At 33.2% G+C, this 23,995-nt stretch overlaps 1 protein-coding gene across 4 annotated transcripts in view; it reads left to right on the top strand.

The window, feature by feature from the left end:
* Positions 1-6,925, top strand: part of ZPBP (zona pellucida binding protein) — a 106,697-nt gene extending 99,772 nt beyond the window's left edge. For all 4 annotated transcript variants that reach the window (XR_013765510.1, XM_079149916.1, XM_079149914.1 and 1 more), the window contains one exon: positions 4,515-6,925. Coding sequence is in view for 3 of the 4 variants with exons in the window: in XM_079149916.1 (XP_079006042.1) it covers positions 4,515-4,609 (95 nt within the window). In the remaining variant the exon portion in view is untranslated. The remainder of the gene's footprint in view (positions 1-4,514) is intronic.
* Positions 6,926-23,995: the final 17,070 nt, after the last annotated feature.

Genomic DNA, 23,995 nt, shown 5'->3' with positions numbered 1-23,995 from the left:
TTGGTATTATCATTCATTGCCTGCATTTGCTCTCTTATCTCATTCTTTGCTTTGCAAATCATCTTAATCATGTATAGTCTGAAGTCTTTTTCTGACATTTCTTCTAACATACTGTCATTGGATTCTATTACTATAGAATCTAGATTTGTTTGGATCATTTTCTTCCCTTGCTTTTTCATGTTGTTCATGTATCTTCCCCTCTAGCAGTGCAGATCTGGGGTTGCACATTTCCCCCTATATGTTTATAGTGGCCCTATAGGTTTCCAAAACCCTTTCTTTAAGGGGAGATCAATATTAGCAGTGCCCAGATCAGACATTATGCAATCCTAGACCAAATAGCCCCTATGGGAACAATAACAAAATTGTCATAGTAAACAAAATGAGTTCAAATGTTATCTTTGGTAAAACAAACAGGTTTGCAATAAGGTCTGCAGTTTCTAATGGAGGACAAAGAGGATGCAGAGGGATGTAGAATGTGGCTGTTAATGGGATAAGAAAAGAATATACAGAAGTTCTAGAAAATAGAAAGGATGATAGTGTAATCAAAAGAAATCGGATGTTAGCCTGCAAAAAAGGGAGAAAGAGACTCTGAGGGAAGAGGTAAACAAAAGGAAAAGAAAGCAAGATAAGTAAAGAAATAAAAACTTAATTTTTTTTTTTGAAAGGAGAAAAAAGAAAATCTACTGTATAACAGTCATATACTAATGAAACCTCCCAGTGCTCAGTAGCCTGATGCATGAGAGGTACCTGTCAATGAGCTTCAAGCCTCCAGCAGGCATTGCAGGATGGGATTTGCCCCACCCAAAGATCGGAGCTCCGGCTTCCAGGATTATCCAAGATGGCTGCTCTGGTTTCGAAATGTGTTGGCAAATGGGGAGCTGCAGCTCAGGGGTGGACGTGGTCAGCTGGAGGTCCTGGAGAAGGGTGCAGTTGGTCCGGCAGGGGTCCTGGAGGTCCGGTGTGTTTGGTGTAGTTGTGGGATCCTGGAGGCCGGGTGCAATCAGTTGGTCTGGGTTCCCCGTGATAGGGTGCAGTCAGTTGGTCTGGGGATCCTGGTGGCAGGAAGCAGTTAGTTGATGATAGGGCCCCAGAAGCAGAGAGTGATCGGTCGGGCTGAGGGATCCTGGAGACGGGGCTCAGTCAGTCCGGCCAGGGGTCCTACGGGGCCTGGCTGTTGTCTCAAAATGGCTGTGTTTGTCTTTTTTATGATTGATTTATTTCACTTAGCACAAGCTTATTCATGTTATAGCACATAACAGGATTTTCTTCTTATTTGAGACTGAATTTTATTACACATTTCCCGTTTTATGTATGTTTGTCCTCCCTCCTGCCAGTGGACAACTTGGTTACTTCTACCTCTTAACCTCTGTCAATATGTAAATAATGCTGCATTGAACATGGGTGTCTAAATAGCTCTTTCAGATCTTGCTTTTTATTATTTTGGATATACATTCAGAGATGGGTTTGCTGTATCATATGGCAATTCTTTATTTAATTTTTTGAGGAACCTCCATTATGTTTGTGTTTTTCAGAACAGTTTTATCATTTTATAGTCCCACTAACAATGTACAAGGTTTCCAAATTTTCCACATTCTCACCATTTGTTTTTTTTTTCTTTTTTCTCATACTAATCAGTATGAGGTGATATGTCATTGTAGTTTTATTTACTTTTCTCTTATGATTAGTGATGTCGAACATCTTTATATGCTTCATCCTGTAGGTGTTTCTTTTTTTCCTGATTCCTCCATATACATGGCTGATTTTAAATGTCTTATTTTTCTGATGGTTGCCCCTGGTTCTTTTATTAGGTATTTTATTCATGTGTAATCACTTGTCCATGCATATGTGGGTTTGTAGTTATGGTTTTTAGGAACCATACCCATGGCTTAAGATAGGACTTGTGCTATCATCAAGTCCAGTGGGAGGCATCATGCAGTTAAGAGTGCCAATTCAGTCTGCTCTCTTCTACCAAGTATGTGGAGCACAATTTCCCAGAACTCTGTCAGTGAGGATGTTGAACATGAATGAGTAAAAAGGCCACAAAATTTCCCATCATTTCCCCCCACTATTTTGAAGGTATTATTTTCTTGAGTGTATGTTCACTGAATTGCTATAGATATTTCACTTATGTCCAAAGCTCTTATAAAGTTACTTTACCTTTTCCCTTGTAATTTACTTACTGTTTTCATGAGAAAACTGGGGTCCAGAGCTTCATCATCTTGCTGAATTTTCTCTCAGTATATATTTTGATGTTTATTTGTCTCTTCTAGATTCTGGTTTATTTTAATACTTTCTGTTGGTATACCCAAAAAAAAAAAAAAAAATCCTCATAAGTTAACCATCTCTGTTTTCTCTTTTGGTACCTATTTTTAAAGTAGTTTTTCTATTCTTTCACATTGATTTATATGGGTAGTTTATGTATCCTGAATAATATAACTTTGTTGATTACATAGCTGCAATTATTATCCTAAATGTGTTCCTTGAGTATTGTTACTTTAAAAATTTTTTATTAAGTACTTAATTTTTTATCAAATACTTTCATTGTGCTTCATGTATTTACCTTTTTAAGAAGTTCCTTATCTAAAAGTTGTGAAGGTTTTTTTAAGTACTTTCTTATAATTTGTTTATAAGTCAATACTAAATCACCAATGCATCCTTTTCTCTTTATTTAATAAATGTAGTCCACTTATCTTGTTCTATATGTTTAAATTACATTTTAACATTTTCCTCAATTCTGCTTAACAAAGAAAAATATTTTAGTTTATAGAGTACTAGGAAAGAGTACTACAGATAAGGATTCTCTGGTATTACACATATCATGAGGTTTATTATTTCTGATAGCTAATGCACGATCATATTTATATAAGCATGAACTTAAATACCTTTATGCCAATATCAGCAGTTCTCTTTGTAACAATCACTATAAACGATATATGTAATGATAGCATGAAGATTTCTCTTCAGTATGTGCTGTGATTTAACAGTTCCAGTAATTTTACTTAGTGTTACCATATTTCAGGAAATATTAATTTGTGATTTGAGAGAAAAGGCATTATGATCAGATGCTTTTGAAAAAACATACTATATAAACATCACTGGAACTTTATATATATTATCAGTTTAAAGTTAGTAAAGCAATACACATCTATTTAATGTTGGTGTTTCATTAGGTTTTTCATCTGAAACATTACAACCCAAATAAAACATCTATTAATACTTGGAAAACTCTTTGAAATATAGTATAGAGAATATTTCCTCTGAATAAGTAGTTAAAATATTTAGTATTTGGAAAACTACTTTTTAAAACTAAACAATATGAAATTAAATAGTGTAGTATAATAACCCAAACATTAATACATATTATTATGATGCTATAATTTATTTGATGGTCTATAATATCCATACCTTATATGTATTATTGACATATTCTGGGATCCTTGTTCAACTACACTTTCAATAGGAAAAGGAAAAACAGGTTAGATACCTCAGCCTAGTTGAAAGCCTGTATGGCATCATGTGACATACATGCCTCTACTTGCAGTGGATAAGATGGTGGTCCCAGAGTGCATTATGGTTAGGCATTTATTTATTGCCTCTATACATTGAGTGCTTTTTAATATAAATGATCTCATTTTAATCCTTATGTTAATATTATGAATTTGGCTATTATTTTACTTGTTTTACAAATGAGGAAAGTCAAACTTAGAAACTTGAATGCTTTACCTGGGATTCCAAAATAAATCAATATCAGATGGTATTTGAACTTTCTTTCTTTCTGCCCTTCTTTAATTTTCTGTCATGCAAAGATAGGTATGATAATATATTCATGACATTATCTTTATATTTAAGGATTATAAAACTAAATTAGTATTTTTCAAACTTTTATATTTAAAAAGTAGTTAGGGCTTGAAGTCACAAAATTATTAAAAATAAGCTGTAGACCCTTTGCAGATTTGGAGCTGTCTTTACACATCTAAGGTACAGTTATGATGGGCCATCTGATAAGCATAATTTGTTGCACCTGTGATGTTGACCTCTGGTGTCTTCTGCTGTAACTGAAAGGAAGATCCATTCAACCTTTGAACGCCACATTGTCTGACCAGTAAAAATTATTTTAGATCATAGTCTTGGTCTGAGCTAGGCTCAAGAGTGAAAAGTTAAAACAAATATTTTATTATATCATTTCACCTAAATGAAGAATGTAGAAAAGTAAGACTCATAGAAGCTAGATTGGTAGTTGCCAGTTGCAAGAGGGAGAAATTGGGGAGTTTTTAATGGGCATAGAGTTGCAGTTTTACAGAATGAAAATATTCTGGAGATTGGTTATACATGTGAGTATATTTAACAATGCTGAAGTTAGTTAAAAAAAGTTGAAGACATTAAATTGTTATATATATTTTACCTCAGTTAAAAATAACACTTAAAAGAATCTCTGATAATTTATGATAAAAACGAAGTTAATTTATGTGACATTTTAGGGACATATTACATATTAATTTATTCTTTATTCACAGTGATCTGCAGCCCTGGATCTTACAATCCCCGTGATGGAATTCACTGCCTTCAGTGTAACAGCAGTCTGGTGTATGGAGCAAAAGCGTGTGTATAGGACATTCTTTTGATTTATTTGGTGGTTTATTAAACATAAAAGTATATTTTTGAAATATTAATATATAATAAATCACTATTATGCTAAAATTAAATAATCAGATTTTACAAAAAAATGGTCTCATCATTTTAATCAAACATGGTATGTCCAAATATTCTGTGTGAACATCCTGTTATCTTTATCCATGAATGCTAAACCTACATATGACTCCAGAATATCTCTTGTATCATTATTTTAAAAATAGTTTCAAATTTTTTATAACTTTCATTTCAGCTTGTTTCATTCCTTTGATTTAATTTTATGGAACTTTAGCTATTCTAGTTCACCCTTTCATAGTTCAAAGCCAGTTTTAAAGCCTGTATCTTATTACTGCAGTTGTTATCCTCTTTAATATACGATGTGGTCCCATCCACACTGTGGGCTTTGAAAACATAGTTCAATGTGGCTATCTTAAACTTCCATTTTAATGTCTCTTAAATTACCTTCTTGACATTTCAGAATGGAATGGAGAAATCATTATGTTTCCCTAAATTAACATTTGAACTTTCTCAGTAGAGAGACTAAGATATTTCTTTCCCTGATAATTCTTCTAGAAAAATAATCAGTCATTACAACTTTTATTTCATTTACTTCAGTATTAACAAAGAGTATTATGTGATAGTTATTACTGATATCACCACTAATATTTATCTTCTCTCACACAAGAAATGCTATATTTGTATATGAAAATTTACCAGAGGTTTAAGCACCAGGAAAATATATAAATAACTTAAAAAATGAATAGTTTCTCAATTTCCTAATTATTGTCTGACTTACATTTGTATCACCTTTGCTCTGGAACATTCTCTGTTTTGTTCTTCATATTTCCTTTTTTAAAATGACATAAATATTTGTACATATCAAATAACACAAATTAGATGTGGGAAACACATTAGCAGAAAAAGTATTAATTATACTTTGGGAACTTTTAACCTTGACAAAACAGACTAATTAGTATCTAAGTGTAGTGTCCAGCCATCCTGTGGACATATATTACCCTGGAATTCTCACACAAATAAAAGTGGAAGATAAATTACCTGTGGCTGTATTTTGTTATTAGCCCTGCTAGTGTTTTTTTTTTTTTTTTAATCCCTTTCACTATCATGATGTAATTGTTTTCATAGAGTTTTTTCAAATGTCTTCTTTCCTCTGGTAAGTAACATTGAGCATTATTACACTACTGTAGTGAGTTATTGTTCTTTACTACATAACTAGTACATATTAAGTGTATAAAATGATGAATTAGATATATTCTTTCCTTATTTTTTACTCCTTAACACTGACTAACTTTATTCTGTTATTTGAAATTTTAATAAACATAACTTACGATATGTTTTTCTGACACATGAATAGTTATCACATAAGTAGTTGGTCAGCCTAGAGGCAAAGTTGGGATGGCAGTGGTAAGTCCTGGAGATCAGAATCTGTCCTGAAGACACAGGTGATCTGGCTAAGAATAGATAAAAAGTAAGAGGAAGATAGGAATAAGTTCAGCATTCTTAGCTTAGAAAGGCAGACTGGAAATGAACCTTCATGAATACCAAAGTGTAGAACAAGATAAGAGAACAGTTGGCAAAAGTTGAAACAGGAAAAATATAGAAGAAAGGGAGGCATTAATTACTTCATGTTCTTGTTTTCTGTGGTGAAATATTTTTGCTTTATTATATTTATTTTTGTTGGTTGTGTACCTTTCTTTCACATTGAGTTATACTAGGATATTCCTGGTTTCATAATCCTCTTCATAGGATATAGTTAAATGCCTAATAATTTAATTAATACATAGATATTTAAAATCCTTTGAGCAAAAGAAAAGTAGCTAAAAGAAAAGTAACTTGTTATAATATCAGATACACTATTGAAGGTCGTTTAAAGTTATGACAATGAGTATGATAAAAATTATAAACTAACCCAAGAAAGATTATTGTCATAAATCAATTTCTGTTGAATCTTTGCTTTAATCAAAATATTTTACATTAAAAAATACCTTACATTTATATAATGCCTTAATTTTCACAATATTCTTCAAAATTTTATGATCTGATATTTTTACCAACCTCTGAAGTTAGAAAGGCAAATATTATTCCCATTTTGTATTTATTAGATTTTTTTCTCACTATAAATATGTAGTATGTGTTCATTCGGCAACATGTGAAAAGATCCTTAACAAATTTGGTCCACTAATCTTACCTTTTGAAAACTCTCCCAAGGAGATCAAGTGAAATATTACATCCAATGGTATTAATTGCCACATTTTATATAGTAATAAAAAGGAAATTAATATAATGGTTGAATAAATTATGTTGTTTTCATATAAGAAAATGTTACTGAGCCATTAAAATCACACTTCCAAATTAAAATAATTAGGATGATATATATAATTTTTAATTTATCTGCAATGTTATTATCTGTATTGTTCAGATTTTTTTAAATGCACCAAAATGTTAACGATGAAAGTCTTATTGTAATAGGATCATGTGTGAGTTTTTGACGCCTTCTGTTCTCCAAATTTTCTCCAATGAAATAAATTACTTTCAAAATCTTGGAAGCAATAAATATAATTTGAAAAATTAAAGTAGTAGAAGTTTATAGAAACATTACTGCTCATCTGTTTAGTATCAATTCACTCCTCCCTTTCTTCCTAACACAGTACCAGGTTTGCTTACTCTGGGCAGTGTTCTGTTAAGCCAGTCAGCATGTGGTTCCCCTGGCCATTGCTTTCTTGCAGACTTGAGGCAAACCCACTTGAGGAGGGAAGTCTACACCCAGAGGACTGCTGAGCAGCCAGGGATTACAGGCATGCGCTACTGTACTCCAAGAATTTCCTATTTTTTATTCATCCTATGTGTACCATTATGGAGCAAGAATTACCTTAATATTATGCTATATGTCTTTCCATAGAATTTTATTGGTTTCATTTGTGTGATTTGAATGACTTCAAAATTTTTGTTCAACAAAAATACTATAATAGAGTTAAGCATTTCTAGATGTTAGACAGTAGTGTTACTTACAAAGTTTCTCTGTTATATGTAGTATTCTAATTGACATCTTCATGAAAATTCTGTGGCATTTTAAAAATATTCATGATGAATACCCAAAAGTAGATTTACTAGACTTAGATATTTCTAATCCTCTGGATAATTTGACACATTATTTACTAAATAATTATTCCAATTTATAGTACCACCAGTGATATATCAGAGCTCATATTTCACTGTTCCCTCTCTGATGTCATTTTAAAGACTGTTATTTAATTTGATAGATGGGAAGTTTCCCATATATTCATTTTTTAGTACTAGTGAAGTTGAAATCTTCTTATATAATAATGCTATTGCTTATGATAGTATTTATTGAGTGCTTATAATAGTTTTGTTTGAAACTATTTATGTAGATTTTCATTTAGTTTGCCAAACTGATTTTTTTGGGGGGGTGGGTACCTGGGATTGAACTCAGGGACCACTCAAGCCACTGAGCCACATCCCCAGCCCTATTTTGTTTTTTATTTAGAGACAGGGTCCCATTGAGTTGCTTAGTACCTTGCTTTTGCTGAGGCTGTCTTTGAACTCACAATCTTCCTGCCTCACCCTCCAGAACCGCTGGGATTACAGGCATGTGCCACCTCACCCAGGGCCAAACTGATTTTTTAGTATTCTCATTTCATATATGAAAAACATGAGTCATGATAATTAAATTATTTCCCTCATTTATACAGCTGCTAAGTTGTGAAGATGGTTTTAGCTCCAATTTGGTTCTGCTGTGCATTTCTGAGAGCCCTGACTCCATGGTCTCTCTTAGCTTGTGTGGTGGCTCTGTGTGTCCTGACCTCTGGCCACTTGGGCTCTTCTCCTTCATTGCTAGCATAGTTTCTGTGTTCATGGTTGCAGGTGCTGTTAGGTCTCCAGGCATTTCATTTACCTTCCATTCAGATAAAAAAAATATGGAAATACAAGCCCATCATAAGATTTTTATATTACCTCTAGTAGAATAGTGTCACAGGCCATTGACACTATAAAGGAGACTGGTTATAGACAGATTAATTTTTATCTCTTTTATACAGAAAAGGAGTAAAAAGGGGGTACTCCCTTTAACTAATCTGCATTGATACATACCCTTCACATTAATAAATTCTATATATAGTATGCTCATTCTGTCCCCCATGTAATACAACTTCAAACTCTCACTCAGTTACTTCATCCAAATTGTACGGTAGAATCATGAATAATGTGTAAATGGTTCCACAAGCTCCGGGTCTGTGTTCTAGACAGTATGCATCCAACCAACCTAATAGAAAATAGATAGAAAGGAAGGAAATAACTAATTGAAAACTCCCGTGCAGGAAAAGAAGGAAAAAGAAACACCTCTTAGTCACCAGCCAAGTGGACAAAAAATGGTGTGATCTTTCTCAAACCGCAACACCTCTTCCACTTTCTTTGCTATGAACTTTCTTGGTACCTTGGGCATAACAACTTCTGCATCAACTGTTTCATCAACAGCAGAATCTTTGTTAAAGGCTTTGAATATGTTTTAAATATGTTTTGCCTCCAAAACATTATTACAAATATTGTTCTTGCATGACTCTGACTTTTTCCCATGCTGCAAAAATGTTTCAGATGGCATTTAGAATGTTGAAAGCTTTCCTTAACTTTTGAAGCATTTGGTCAGATTGACTCACTCCGACAGTCTATGTAAAAATTTGGCATAAATAATATCCTTTGAACACAGGAATTACATCTTAGTGCATGGTTGAATGAGTGTGAATGTGTTATAACCTTTACATTAGGATACACATCAAGGATATGCTGCAGATGCCCTGAGGCATTATCTAAGATCAGAAAGACCATGAGTGGAATGTTTTACATACAATATTCTTTTGCCTATGTAATAAAATGGTTCAGAAACCATTCTTTAGGCAATATTGATATCCTCCAGGCTTTTTGTGGCAATAATAAATGGAGGAATATGCTTGCTCACATTGTTGAGTGCTCTAGGGTTCTCTAGTAAATTAGGAAAGGTTTTAATTTGAACCCTGCAGTATTTCCACCCAAAATCAGTGTTACACCATCTTTGAATGTCTTGAATCCTGGAATTCTTGGACTCCTAATGAATGTATATACACTCCAGCATATACTTTCAGATCAAGCTCATTTCATCAAGATCAAATTATGTTTTCTGGCAAATCTCATCTGCCATAATCCTATGCAGCTCTTCCTGAAAAGCTTTGACACTTTGAGTATTGTTTCTTGCTGCCTTACCATTGACCTTCACATTATGAATATTATGACAACTTTGCAACATAGAACAACTCAGGCCCTGCTATAAGCATTTACGTATATGTAGCATCATTTGCCCACTCAGAGTATCGAAGACTTCTTGCCTTACCCTGCTATTAGGTCATCCTTTTCCTATTTTTTGGCTTTTCTTAAATTAAGTTTTCTTTTATCTGAGCCTGTTAGTAAATCTGGGACCTATGAGAGGCAAAAAGGAAACAGGAAACTCTGTCATGTACTTCCTCAAATTCCAGGGTCCTAAAATGGTTGCCTTCTTTCCAACTTTCAGAATCTTCTTATGTTGCTTCTTGTAATGTGTGCAGGATTTTTAGTAGTCAAAGGGAAGACTTGGGAGGAATAGTGCTACACTATTCTTGATAAAATCAGGAGTCTCCCATTATGAAATTCTAATATCTTCTTAACATCTGTAAAGTCTGTAGCAATAGCCCCCTTTCTATACCTGATGTTGGCTGGTTTGCCTTCTCTTCCCTTTTGTTCTTGACATGAAGATCATTTGGAATTGTTTCTTACTTTACAACATAAGTTGACTTTTTGTTTAGTTTTTTTTTTTTTTTTTTTACCGAGTTATATCAATGTAATTGGCAGGAATCTGTAATTCATATACTGTCAGTTCTTTATAATGAGGCTTTCCTTATTACTCAATGTAAAGTTTTTGTTTATATATTTTACATATGCTAATGAAGTATATACATTGTGTAATTTTTTCATGAAGAAGTATGTATACATCAATTAGGCCATCCTTGTTAATTATGTTATTCAGGTCTGTATTGTTTTTATGATTTTCTTTTCCCCTGTACCTTCCATCAGTTACATTTTTAAAAACCACATAAATTACAAGATCTAATAACTTATTTATCAAGATCTAATAACTTATTTATGCTTTTACCATTTTATATCCTTATCCTTTAAAATCTACAATTGAGATAAAGATGTTTCAATAAAATGAAAACTGAAAAAACCCTATCAGTAGATAATCTCTAAAAGAAATAGCAAAAAGACTTCCTTAGACAGAAATAAAAGATTTGTATGAAAAGTAAAAGAAGGACTAAAACCCAATGAAATGGCAAATGTGTAGAATACAATAATAGTAATAATTTTTTAGATTTAAAATATAATTGCATCAAACCAAGAGACATATTTAAAGAAAAGATAAGTGGAGATAAACTGTACTATGACTTTTGCATCATCTGTAAAAATTAGAAAAACACAAAAGTCAACTCAAAATGGATCAAAGACCTATGAATTAGAACAGAAACTTGGCAAGTAGTAGAAGAAAACATAGACTCACTCCAACTGGCATAGGCATTGACTTCCTTAACCCCTAAAGCTCGAGAAATAAAACTGGGAATCAGTGAAACAGCTTGAAATTTAGGTCTGCACAGCAAAGGAAATGAGCATAAAGATAGAGCATACAGAATGGGAGAACATCTTTGCCACCTACCCCTCAGACTGGGGATTAATATACAAAATATATAAAGAACTCAAAAAACTTAACACCAAAAAACCCCCTGAAAACCCAATCAATAAATGGACAAAAGAACTAAATATATCTCAGAAGAAAAACAAATTGTCAACAAATACATGGGAAAATGTTCAATATCCCTACCAAACAGGGAAAATCAAATCAAACTACATTGGGATTTCATCTCGTTCCAGTTAAAGTGGCAATCATCAAGAATACAAAATATAATAAATGCTGGCAAGAATGTGCGGGAAATTGTTCACTCATATTGTTGGTGGGACTGTAAATTATTGCAACCACTTTGGAAAACAGTATGGAGATTGCTTCAAAGACTAGGAATGGAATACCACATGACCCAGCTATCCCACTCCTTGGTATTTATTGAAAAAAAAACTAAAATCAGCATACTATACTGGCACAAGCACATCCATTTATAGCAACACAGTTCAATACATAGCCAAGTAATGGAACCAACCCAGGTTTCTATTGACAGATGAATGGATATTACTCAGCCATAAAAAAGAATGCACTTATGGCATTTGCTGGTAAATGCATGGTGTTTTAATCAGTTTTTTCATTGCTATGACCAGAAGATCTGACAATAACAAATTAGGAAGAAAAGTTTATTTTGGCTCAGTTTCAGAGGTTTAGCCTACAGTTGGCTGACTCCATAGCTCTGGGACATAGGAGAGGCAGAACATCATGGCAGAAGATTGTGGCAGAGGAAAGAAGGTCAGAACATAATGACCAGGAAGCAGAGAGCTCCACTCACCAGTGATAAAATGTAAATCCCACAGGCGCATCACCAGTGATCTATCTCCTACAGCCACACTCTACCTGCTTACGATTGCCACCCAGTTAATCCATATCAGTGAATTAATCCACCAATTGTGCTATAACTCTCACAATCTGATCATTTCACCTCTGAACCTTCTTGCATTGTTCTTACATATGAGCTTTTAGGGAACAGTTTGTTATCTAAGCCATAACAAATAGAACTGAAGAACATCATGCTAAGTGAAATAAGTCAGACTTAGATAGTCAAGGATCCAGGGTTACCTCTCATAGGCAGAAGCTAGATCAAAATAAGAAAAAAAAAGTGTGGGATGTGGAATTCTATGAAGGGAGATCAGTGGAGTAGGGGATTGAGGGAAAAGGAGGAGGGATGGGAAAAGAGAGGAACTACTTGCAGAAGACATGTTTGGGTAACCCTAAGATGGCAGCTGGCTTTGAGCCAAGAGGTGGCGCATAATTAATGTTAACACGGTGTGATCTACCTTTGCCTAATTAGTTAATGTCTCCTCTGCTCTAGTGGTCAACAGATATTCCTCATTCTTTCTTGATTGGTACCGAGGGGCGTGCCTCAATTGTGCTAATCCTAAACTGATTGGCTGCCTTAGGTATATAAGACACACCTATAGGAAGCACCAAGAATAACCGGATAAGCAGCTAGCAGGACGGATAAGCAACGGTTAAGCAGCACCTCTGAATAATGGCAGAATGCAGGTTGCAGATTGCAGAATGGAGAAGTAAAGCCACACCTCTAGATAGCAGAGTGAAGGACGCAGGATGCAGGATGTGCCTTTAAGAAGAAGCAGCAGAATTAAGAAGATATAGATCTCTAAAAGTGTAGTCTCTCTCTCTTAAGCATAGTCTTTCTCCCTTATGCAAAACCTCTCTCTCTCTCTCTCTCTCTCTCCTCTCAGAGCCTTTCTTCCCCTACAAGCTAGGGAACAAGTGAACAAGCAAGAAAGCAGCGCACTAAAGAGAAAGATAGCAGAAGTAGCTCAGTTTCTAGTCCACCTCCGATAAATACCCGTGCAATTGTTGCTGCAGGCAGTAACAAATTGCCGGGGGGGCGGTGACAACTACTGAATGAAATTGACTAAATTATGCAATGTACATATGTGAATATAACACAATGAATTTCACCTTTATGTATATCTTTAAAGCACCAATTAAAAAAAAAAAAAACACTAAATAAATAGAAGGAAGATCAGTAGAGTAGAGGAAGGGGACCAGGAGGAAGGCATGCAAAAGAAGTGCTGGGGACTGCAATGGAGTGAATTTTATTCCATGTGTATATGATTATGTCAAAATGAACACTATTATGTAAAACTATAATGCACTAATAACATTTTTTAAAAGCATTAGTAAATATTAATCTTGGTAAGTTACAAACATACTGTAACCTTTAGGGCACTCATTTTGTTTATGGAATTCTAAGTTGATAGTTCTTTTCCTTCAGCATACTGGAAATATTCAACCAATTTCAGATATCCATGGTTTCCTTTGACATTCATTGTTAGTAGAATTGTTTTGTCTGGAATCTGTGTCCTGTGGCTGCTTCTGGGATTTACATTTTTTTTCTTCACTGTAGTCTGCCACTTGAAAATTCTTCATTGGATTGTTGTCTTTCATCAACTTTAAAAGATTATCAGCCATTATCTTTTCAACTATTAGTTTTCTGTTCTGCTCCATCCTGCCCTTTCTCACCTTCTGGAACTTCAACTAACTGTGCACTACATTCTTTTCTCTCATGCATTTTCTGCCTGTGCTGCTTTTGATCTGTCTTCCAATGCACTGTTCTTTCTGAAGCTGTGTCTATTTTTGAGGTTAAACCTATTCAACAAGTCTTTCATTTCAACTCTTGTTATTTATACAATTCTTACTTCATTCTTCTCAGTTTTGCTATGTCAGTTTATATTTCTAATCCTCTGTTGAAATTTCCAGTTTTTTCCTGTAGTCTTTGAGTACATGTATAGTCTAGATGTCATTATTCCATCATTGGGAGATCCTGTTTCTCTTCTTTCTGTTGTTCTTTATTTTTGCTCCTTGCTCCTGTGTGTCTCTTTAGCTTTGAGAATATGTAAGATATTGTTCTTGGAAAAGGCTTGTAATTAATTTAGGACCAAAGACTGTCTCCTTCCAGAGTTGAGTCTGGAGGCACCAATGAACTGGGGTTACTGTGATCTAGCTTCATCAGTTCAGGTTTTCTGGGGTAATCCACTGATTCAGAGATGGTCTTCTGTTCAGAGGAGGCCTGGTTCACCCTCAGATCACCTGCAGCCCATGGGGGCCACAAACTGAAGTACAGGAAAGTTACCAAGGCTTCATACTTGGAGTACCTTGACTATAAATTTTGCCACTGTTAACTCTTGAAATATCAAAAAGTGCTCTTCCGTTCCTCAGCATACTATTCCAAGTAGAAGATATATTCTAGGCAAAAATGCTCAGAATGCCAGGTTGAGCTTGAATTTGGGCTTTTCCAGGTTCTTAGTCTGATGGGGATTTTTACCCCCTAAATTTTGAGTCCTCTCTTTAAGAAGAAAGGCATATTACTTTCCAATTTTACCAGGCCCTTGTCAGAAAGAATCTTCTAAATTGCCCCCTCTTCCATCTCAGGTGTGTGACATACTTAGCTTTAAAAAGGAAATTTTTTTGGTTTTCATATTCCTAAGACTTTCTTCAAGCTACAGCTGAAGAGTAGTTCCATAAAAATAATCCAAATTTAAGATATTTATTTACCATTAGTTCATATTTCTAGAAACAATTTAATGATCATTGCATTTACTTTTTGAAATGACATTAAAAATGTATGATCTATCAAAATGTATAAATGCATTCTACTGTCAAGTACAACTAATTTGAACAAATAAAATTTAAAAAATTTTAAATGTATTATTACAATACCATGATTATATTATAGATGACTTCACTCTGAAGCCCTGTCCATCTTTCATTTAAATAACAGAAACAAAATTTATATATCTGAGTAAGTCTTAAGAATTCTATTTAAATATAATATATTCAGATGTATTCAAAATATTTGAAGCATTGTCAGTATTTTAAGGCATTTTATTGATCTTGATTAAAGTACTTAAAAAGGCTAAAATATATCAAAAAGTTCTCTTAAATGTGACTCTACCTGGAAAGGCAAAAGTCCAATTTAATAAATATTTTATTTTGTAAATCAGTTCAACCCACATACCCATTCAACAAATACAAATTTGACCTGATTATATAAATTCAGCTCTTCATAAATGAAGGTGTTACAAAAACATTTTTTTCTGGCATATATACCATATAAATGGGATAAAACTATATTATGTAAATCATATTTCATAAATTGAAACATGTGAATAGAGCATAAAAATGAGCCCTAATTTGTTTACTTGATTAGAATCTTCAAAATATTTAATTTCAGCCTTCTCATATTTCCAACGTATTAGGTAATAAAAACTTATATAAACCTTGAGTTTTATAAATACTATCTGTCCTAGTCTGTGTTTCCAAATAGTCACTTATTTAATCCTCTCAGGAAGTGGTTGAGTTCCTGTTCCCATTTTAAGAATGAGTAATCCTGAACTACAAAGAGGTTGGTAAGGTGCACTAAATAAGCAACCAATAAGTGGTAGAACTGGGGGTAGAACCAGACCACCAAAGGCCAAAATATTTACCAAGTTATATTAAATCAGAGATTGCAAATGTCTGTTCAGAATATTTATGACATAAACGTTAAACAGATGCTCCAGTCTTTATTTCTGGAGATTATGATTTTATTGATATGGAATAAAGCCAAGGCCAGGAATGGCAACGTTTAGCCTTTAATCTCCTAATCTCTCTACTGGGACCCATACCCATCCATCCAACTGAGAGATTCCCACCATGTTTCCTGAAAACATTATGAACATTCACTTTCAATTAATTTCCTCTCCTCTTTTCTCTAAACCTTAAATTCCTTTGCTATCTTTAACATGAGCCCAATATTCTCCATTGGTCTGATACACAGGAAAAATGGTAATGAGCAATTTATTTATTGTTATCCTTGGTAGATAATATTGATGTTGTCTGATCAACTTGTATAGAACGTGAATAATTTCATCAGTGAACTTAAAAATATATCATTTTCACAGTTGACAGAAAATTGTAATTCATAAATGTAATAATGTATTCATTTAGTATATTTTTCCTATAATATTTTAAAAAATAAAAACAATACTATGATATCTGCTACATGGTAGAACATCACATAGCTGCTAAATCATGCCATTTTAAATGATTTGTTTTTGAATTTTCAAATACTATTATCTATGGAATAAGTATTTAAAATGTTTTAACAAATCATAAATAATAGCACAAATGTTTGTATATTTATACACATGCTTATAGCTATGTGCAGATAGTTATATAGACTTATGTAACTACATTTACATAGACAAATTAGAATGACAAAGTCCAGAGAGTATAATCCCCCTCCTCTCCCATGCACTTTTCACTGCTTAATGTCCAACTTTGATTTCTGACCTAAAAGGAATTTCTAGCCAGTAATCCTTACTTCATTTGCCTTTTGTTTTATTTAGATCCCACTATGTTTATATCTACTTTTTGATTTCAGTGAATTCAAAGGATACTTGTTTAACCATTTGTATAAATGCATGCATTGATAGAAAGAAAAACTCCCAGCTGGAAAATTTAGGTAATTATTTTCTCACTCAAAAAGCAATTTTTAAAATTATTTTCCTTTTTATTTTTAAGAAGGGGATTCATTAAGTATTACATTTTTTGAGTTTATAAATCAGACTGTTTCAATGTTTCTGTCACACCTCTGAATATCTTCATTACTGTAATTTTTGATATTTCTATATCCAAAATTAATTACCCCATTAACTTTCTCTCTTGATTACCATATAACATTGTTAGTCCTTTCAAGAATACTTTTGCTTTGTATTGTACTAAATAAGTCTGTTATGTATCTTTTAAAGACATCTACGTTCTTGAATTAGAGGACCCATTTTGATTCTCACTTAAGGGCTGTTATTTTTAACACACATATGTACATGTGTAGGTGTATATATGTGTACATCTAAGGTATCAATTGGCCATAATTAATCTACAACCACAGAAAAAGATATATAGGAAATAATATTTTTGTGTCAAGCACCTTTATTGCAATGATGCCTTTTTTAAATAGGAAAGTAGTTTTTGAGAGAAAATAGGACCAGTGGGTGTGTGGCCACTGTTATTGGACGGAAGCTCCCTGTCCGCCAGCCATGTCCACCATCACTTTTTTTTTTTTTGATAGGGGACAGTTTTTGTTTTTGAGAAATAACAGACACTTTGAAATCACAAACTTATCATTATGTAATATGGCCAGATTGATTTTACAATTAATTTGTATTAATTAAACTGAAATTTATGAATTTTAAAGAAGAAAAAAAAAATATATAGGCTATATAAAGTAGGCACTTAATATTTTTTCTTTTGGAACTAGGGATTGAACCCAGGGGCACTTGACAACTGAGCTACATCCCCAGACCTTTTTAATATTTTATTTTGAAAAAGAGTCTCATTAGGTTGCTCAGGGCCTCACTAAATTGCTGAGACTGGCTTTAAGCTCTCGATCCTCTGCCTCAGCCTCCTAAACTGCTGGGATTACAGGCATGTGCCACTGCTCCCAGTTGCACTTAATTTTTTTAAGTCACTGATACCATCTAACATTAACTTCATAATTTTGTCACTAGCTGCTGTATATCAGGAGGTAGCAACATTTGGTTACAATTCTAAATGCCAATATTAATATGTTAATGACTTCAATGCAAAAGTTCAAAATAATATGCAGTGCTGTCACTTTCTTTCATTGGCTTAAGGTCTTCAGTGGGTATGCTAGACCAAGAGCTCTTTGAGCTCTAAGACAGAACATTACTTTATCACTATATTTGACACATAGAATGTAAACAATAAATATTTGTAGAATGGAATAAAAGATTGGATAAGGTTAGCAGCTGCTCATCTAGAAAAACAGTGTTATCCTTATCCATACTAACCCTGAGTATGCCCCTTGAAGACAATAGAATTTTCTGGGATTGGAAACCAGTGAGAATTAGCCTCAGTCCATCACTAAAATTTGGACAAGAAACCCACTAAGTGCAAATTTTCTCACTGAAATGGCAGAGTTGATAAGAGGAAAACATCAGATAAGATAATTTAAAATTGTAGTGTTTGTCATGATTATTACCTAATAAATGACAGTTTATTAGCTTCAGGAAGCTAATATGATTCATAACATATTTTCTAAATTTCGGTACAATAAAAATGGCTAAACAAGAACATATAAAGCACTACTGATGGTTAAGAATCATTTTAACATGAGATCTAGATATAGTTAGGAATCAAAATACATGACAAACATTTAGTGTAGAGAGGTCCACAGGATTTTTTGGAGAAGCTATATTTTACTTTAGCAATTATCAACAATGCCATGGTTGAATTACAAAAATATGTTGTTCATTCTGTATATTTCTGGGAATTGAATGAAAAGGTAGTTTTGAAATTCTAATTTCTAGTGTCCCTGATATGAAAGCAAATGAACAGACTTCAAATTACACTCTGGTGAAAATCAAAGTCATGTTCTTAATTCCTTATTTACTAGACTGAATCTTTAGGCTGTTTCTAAACTTCCTTGAGCTTTCATTTACCTCTCTGCCAAGGGGACATTGTTACCCAGTATTTGTGGGAATCCTGACATTAGAAGAGATATACCATAGTTATTGGCTCATGCTATACATTAATTGATTGCCTAAACGCAGATGTTTTAAAAATATGAAGACATTGCTTTTTGGATATTTTTCACTTTTCTTCCATTTTTATTGTGAGAATTACATGCTAAGGAAGTGAATAATCCCTGAAAACAAATAGAAATAAAAATATAATTGTATTTCTTTCAAAATGTAAATATAATGAAAATTAGAAAATGCATATTCTCACAAATTTATTTGGAAACAATTCTGTTGAAATTTAAATTCCAGGAATTAAGAAAATAAGAAATATTAATTAAGAAAATTTTCATAAATATGAAAATTTAAGTAAAATTTGGGAAATGTTTCTGCTTAGTGCAAATTGAATTAGAAATTAAGATGGCAATATTTACAATTGTCTTTAGTTATCAGGTTGCATCAATAACATCCTCAGATGACATCAGGTATTTTCCTTAAATAACTCTGTGCCTATATAATGGCTCAGTCATGGAATTTATTTACTTTTGTGAACATAACAGGTAGGAGTGAAAGAGTATACATTTCTTGGATCACAAACAGCCCATGAGCCAAACATTTGGAACACATTTTCATTTCATTTTTCATGTTTTTAAAACTTTGAGTGAACACTCTCAGCCTGATTGCCAGTGTCACCTAATATTCAATGGAATTTATTCACTTAAAAATTAGGTGTTTGGACTTAGTTTCTTTCTGTGTTCTTTTTTATACGTGTGTGTGTGTGTGTGTGTGTGTGTGTGTGTGTGTGTGTGAGCTAAAATGATAGCCAATGTTTGGCAAAATTCATAGTAAAATTTGACATTGTGTTGACAACCATCACTTTTGCGTACTTTTCCAACAGGCTAAGGAAACTGCTATATTTCTTCCTAGATAACTCATTTTATTGATTTATTTTATCAGTCCCATATATACCTATTAAGGTGTTTGTTATATAGAAAAATTACAATATGCAGAAATTTTCAAAATCATAAAATTTAAGATGTCTGTATTTCAGAAACTGAAAATAAGCAAGTAAATATCAAAACTGTAAACTTGACTTCTTTTATCATTAATAGGTATGTGTCTCTTCAATATAAAAATTTTCTTCAGTACCAGAACTTTTACTCCAAATCAATATATTTTTTCCTGACTTCATCAGAAATGCTCAGTGGTACCATAGTTCACTCTAAATTATTACAGTGCAACATTGGGGAATTTGTTGTGTTCTAGGTTGTATGTTCTAGATTTTGAGATCTGCAAGTTAAGTGAGAGAACAAAAGATAACAGGGAAGGCAAATGATAGTGGGAAGTTATATCTGTCTATCTTAAGAAGTACCTATGTATTAACAGGTTGAATTCAATTCAACAGGCCTTCAACATAAAGATACTAGGTGAAGTTTGGACAACTGAATATCCCATAATATAAATTAAATTACAAATAATAGAGCAAACACATAAGATTAACTATAATGCAAAGTATATATTATTTTTAAACCATATACTAAAGCAGGACACCAAATTAGTGCTGACAGGAACATAATTAAAGACCACAGACGCTGTATTATAAGCAATGGCACTATTGTTGTACATTGAAAAAATGGCTACCATCTCAACATGCTGAGAAGGATCCATGGAGCAAATTCTGGGGAAGTATAGACTGTTGTCAGATTAGGGTCTGGATACTGAGGACCTTCACTAGCGGTATACTGGGTCCTGGTGTAGACCTGAGCTTAATTTTGAAGATATTAGTCTACCATACTGAGGAGGTTGGCTGTAAGCTTCTGTGTGCAATTGGAATCCTCAAAATAAAGAATTCAATTAAAAATGAGATCTTTGTTTAGAATACTAAAATAGTAAAGAGGTTAGTTTTGAGTTAAAAGTTGGTGTTAAGTAGGATCTTTCATCTTCACTGTGGAACAATGAGAACTAGAGCTTTGGAAGTGCAGCTGGAATGTGAAAAATTATGTACTTTGTAAATGTAAAAATGCATTTATATTAGAATAAATGAATCGCTCACTAAATATAATTATTCAGGATAAATTATCTACTACATCAGTCATTGACAGATGCTGCTAGTGGGAAAAAATAAATAGTAAGTGAGTAGGTACAGTAAGAAGTTGTTACAAATTATATGGGCCAAAGAAAACACAGAATATGGCAATAGTGGTGCTTATTTGTATTTTTGATTCTTCCCAGTATTCAGATGGAATACTATCTAGACTACTTTACTTTATTATGTTATGTTAGTGAAAATGCCTGACTTTAAACAAACCTAAAACTAGACTTGATTTCTTGCCTACTGAAGCAAATGTAGTGAATTATTAATATTGGTAGCCCATGCTTTTTGTCTATAATTTTGTTTTCTCTATGTTGAAAGAGTGTCTATTCAGAATAATGGATTTAATTTCCAACAATGCTTGTTTGAAATAGTGTATATTGTATGTTTCCAATGAACATATACATTAAAGAAACATTTCACTGCTTGAACTCAAAACCAAAAATAGAAAGTATATGAATTTTCTGAAAATTTTAAGATTTTAAAACATTGTATACATACAACATTATGCTGGAAAGTGGATAGAAGCACTGCTTAAATATACTGTATTCGCGATGTCATAAACTTAAAAATGGATGAGAATTCATCCTTAACATGTTATATTACATAAGATATGATATGTAAATATTAAAAGTTTATGAGTAATCAAATTAAAATTAGGTTCACAGCATATAAACTCCTTGAAGTCAAAGATACTCCAGTCTCTCCATTTGTACCAGCTATAATACCACTGGGGGTCCTTACCACATGGTTCCTACATCTACTGTTTTTTGCACACAAGAATGACATATACTTTTTTGAAAGTATTTTACCTAAGACCTCTGTGAAATGCAAATGAAAGTACTGAAAAGCCCACCCCAAAAGGAAATATGTCCTATGGATGAAAGATACTTGAAAACTTCTAAAATATCAGACATCATTTCCAGAACCATTCTGTAGTTTCCATATGTAGCTTCATATAGGAGTTTGAAATAAATTCATATAATACATTTGTAAGCACAATTTCCTTTTTTATTTGAATAAACCCTCTAACAATTATTCAGTATTTGTAGAGCAAGCCGATTGGAATTTGAAGAATTAGGGTTTTCCAAAAACTTCTGTGCTTGAATTCTGAGGCTATTTTAATACTATGTTTGTAATCAGATAACTTGGGCTTATACTATCCTCTTTTTATTATATAGTTATTAATCATGCTTATTGAGTAGAACAATTTAGTGAAATCTCAGTGAAGAATTCTGTAGGAACAGAGGGGATGAAAAGCAAATGTCTACCTGAGAGAGCTATATAGATATGAATTATCTGCAAGAAGATGAGTAGCTTTTATTCAACAACAGTGCAGATCATTGCATTGTATTTAGTATGTGCAGTGTCAGTCATCCAAATCCTGCCATGTTTGGTGTATGTACTGTTCCTTATGTGAAGAGACAAGTGAGAGGGTTGAAATGGAGACAGAAGGAGAGATACAGCAGGGCCATAGCAGCCACTGATCTCCAGCCCCAGGAGTGGTTGAGACAATTGTGACCCCAACACTTTTAGAATGAGTGAAACTCAATTTCCCCGTATGATTCTGTATTTACTTTATATGCAACAAGATACTAGGTTTCCTGCAATTCTCCAAGCATTTAAGTTTCTTAGCACTGCCATTGTTTCAGAGCTCATTGTCCATTTTGAGAGTGATTGTATTCCCAAGAGAAATAGGAAGACTTCACTTTGTAGACTGAGGCCTCTAACCCCATTATGTTTTGTGGGGAGGGAAAAGGCTACCTATTTGCTGTTGGACATAGCTTAACAGTACACCTACCCAAGGGGTATAGGGTCATTTGTTGGCATAATGGTAATTTTATATAACCTTGTCTCAGAAAAACTACCACTGAATAATGGAGGAATAGCTAATATGTAACAGTCTTTAATAATAAACGTTAAATTTTAGAAAGCTGATCATACCTGAGAGCAATTAGCTAATAATTCCCCTGAGTATTTTCATGAAATCTATGTGCATGTTAATATATTTGGCTTCAGATGTTCTTTATAAACAATACGAGCCTGTGTAAATGTCCTGGTGATTTGGTTAGTGGTGGCTTCACATTTACTAAGGTCTACAATACTTCAACTTTTCACTAATGGCAGATGTACAAATTTTCTTGAATATTATTTTTAATTAATGAATTTTTAATATAATGAGTGCCTTTTCCTTTTTTTTTTTTTTTTTGTCCTCTACACTCCTTTTAGTAAACTTTTCTAATCACCATTTCATGGTATTCAGTTTGACTCCTAATACAATAACACAATTTTTTATTCCAGTTATGCCTGAGACCAAAAGCATGTGAAGGTGAGAAACCACTCCTTATTCTTTTTTTGTAATTATAATCCTTTGTGCTAAATAGGTGCTTAATTCAGAATTTTGGAATAAATTAATCTATAGAAAAAGAACTTCTAAAGTTTAAAATAGTGGTTTCAGTTTGCTTTTTTCACCCTACACTTATTAAGATCCTGACTACCTCCTTCATCAAAGTGCCAAGCGCTGATGTGATCCATATATGGAACTATTCTCTAATTACAAAAACTGGTCAGATCAGCAACACTGTGCAGTGGCCTCTTTTATTCCCTGTCCAAATGAAGAGAAAAAAAAGTTGTTTTGGGATCATATATAAACACAGGAAATTTTTAATGGCAGATGAATACAGGGCTACTATTCAGGATCTTACTGTGTATGTTATGGAAGATGGATGCTTCATTCCCATTAGTAATATGACCACACTGAACTGAGAGTGGTGATATCTGTACCACATTTACTTTTCAATTATAAACTTGTACAGAATTCTCCATAAATTTCTTCCAGATAATCAAAGGACTTTGAATTTTGTAGCATGCTTCAGCTTGATAGAACAATCATACAAGTTTTCCAGCCTAACCTAGTCCTATTTTAGGAAATGAAATATCGTCATGCTTAGAAGAGAAGGTAACAAAAATGAAAATGAAACATGTATGCATTTATTTATGGTCCACAACATA

The sequence above is a fragment of the Sciurus vulgaris genome (genome assembly GCF_902686455.1).
Source record: "Sciurus vulgaris genome assembly, chromosome: 8".
In the NCBI taxonomy this organism is placed as follows: domain Eukaryota; kingdom Metazoa; phylum Chordata; class Mammalia; order Rodentia; family Sciuridae; genus Sciurus; species Sciurus vulgaris.
This window is presented reverse-complemented; position numbering and strand designations above follow the sequence as displayed.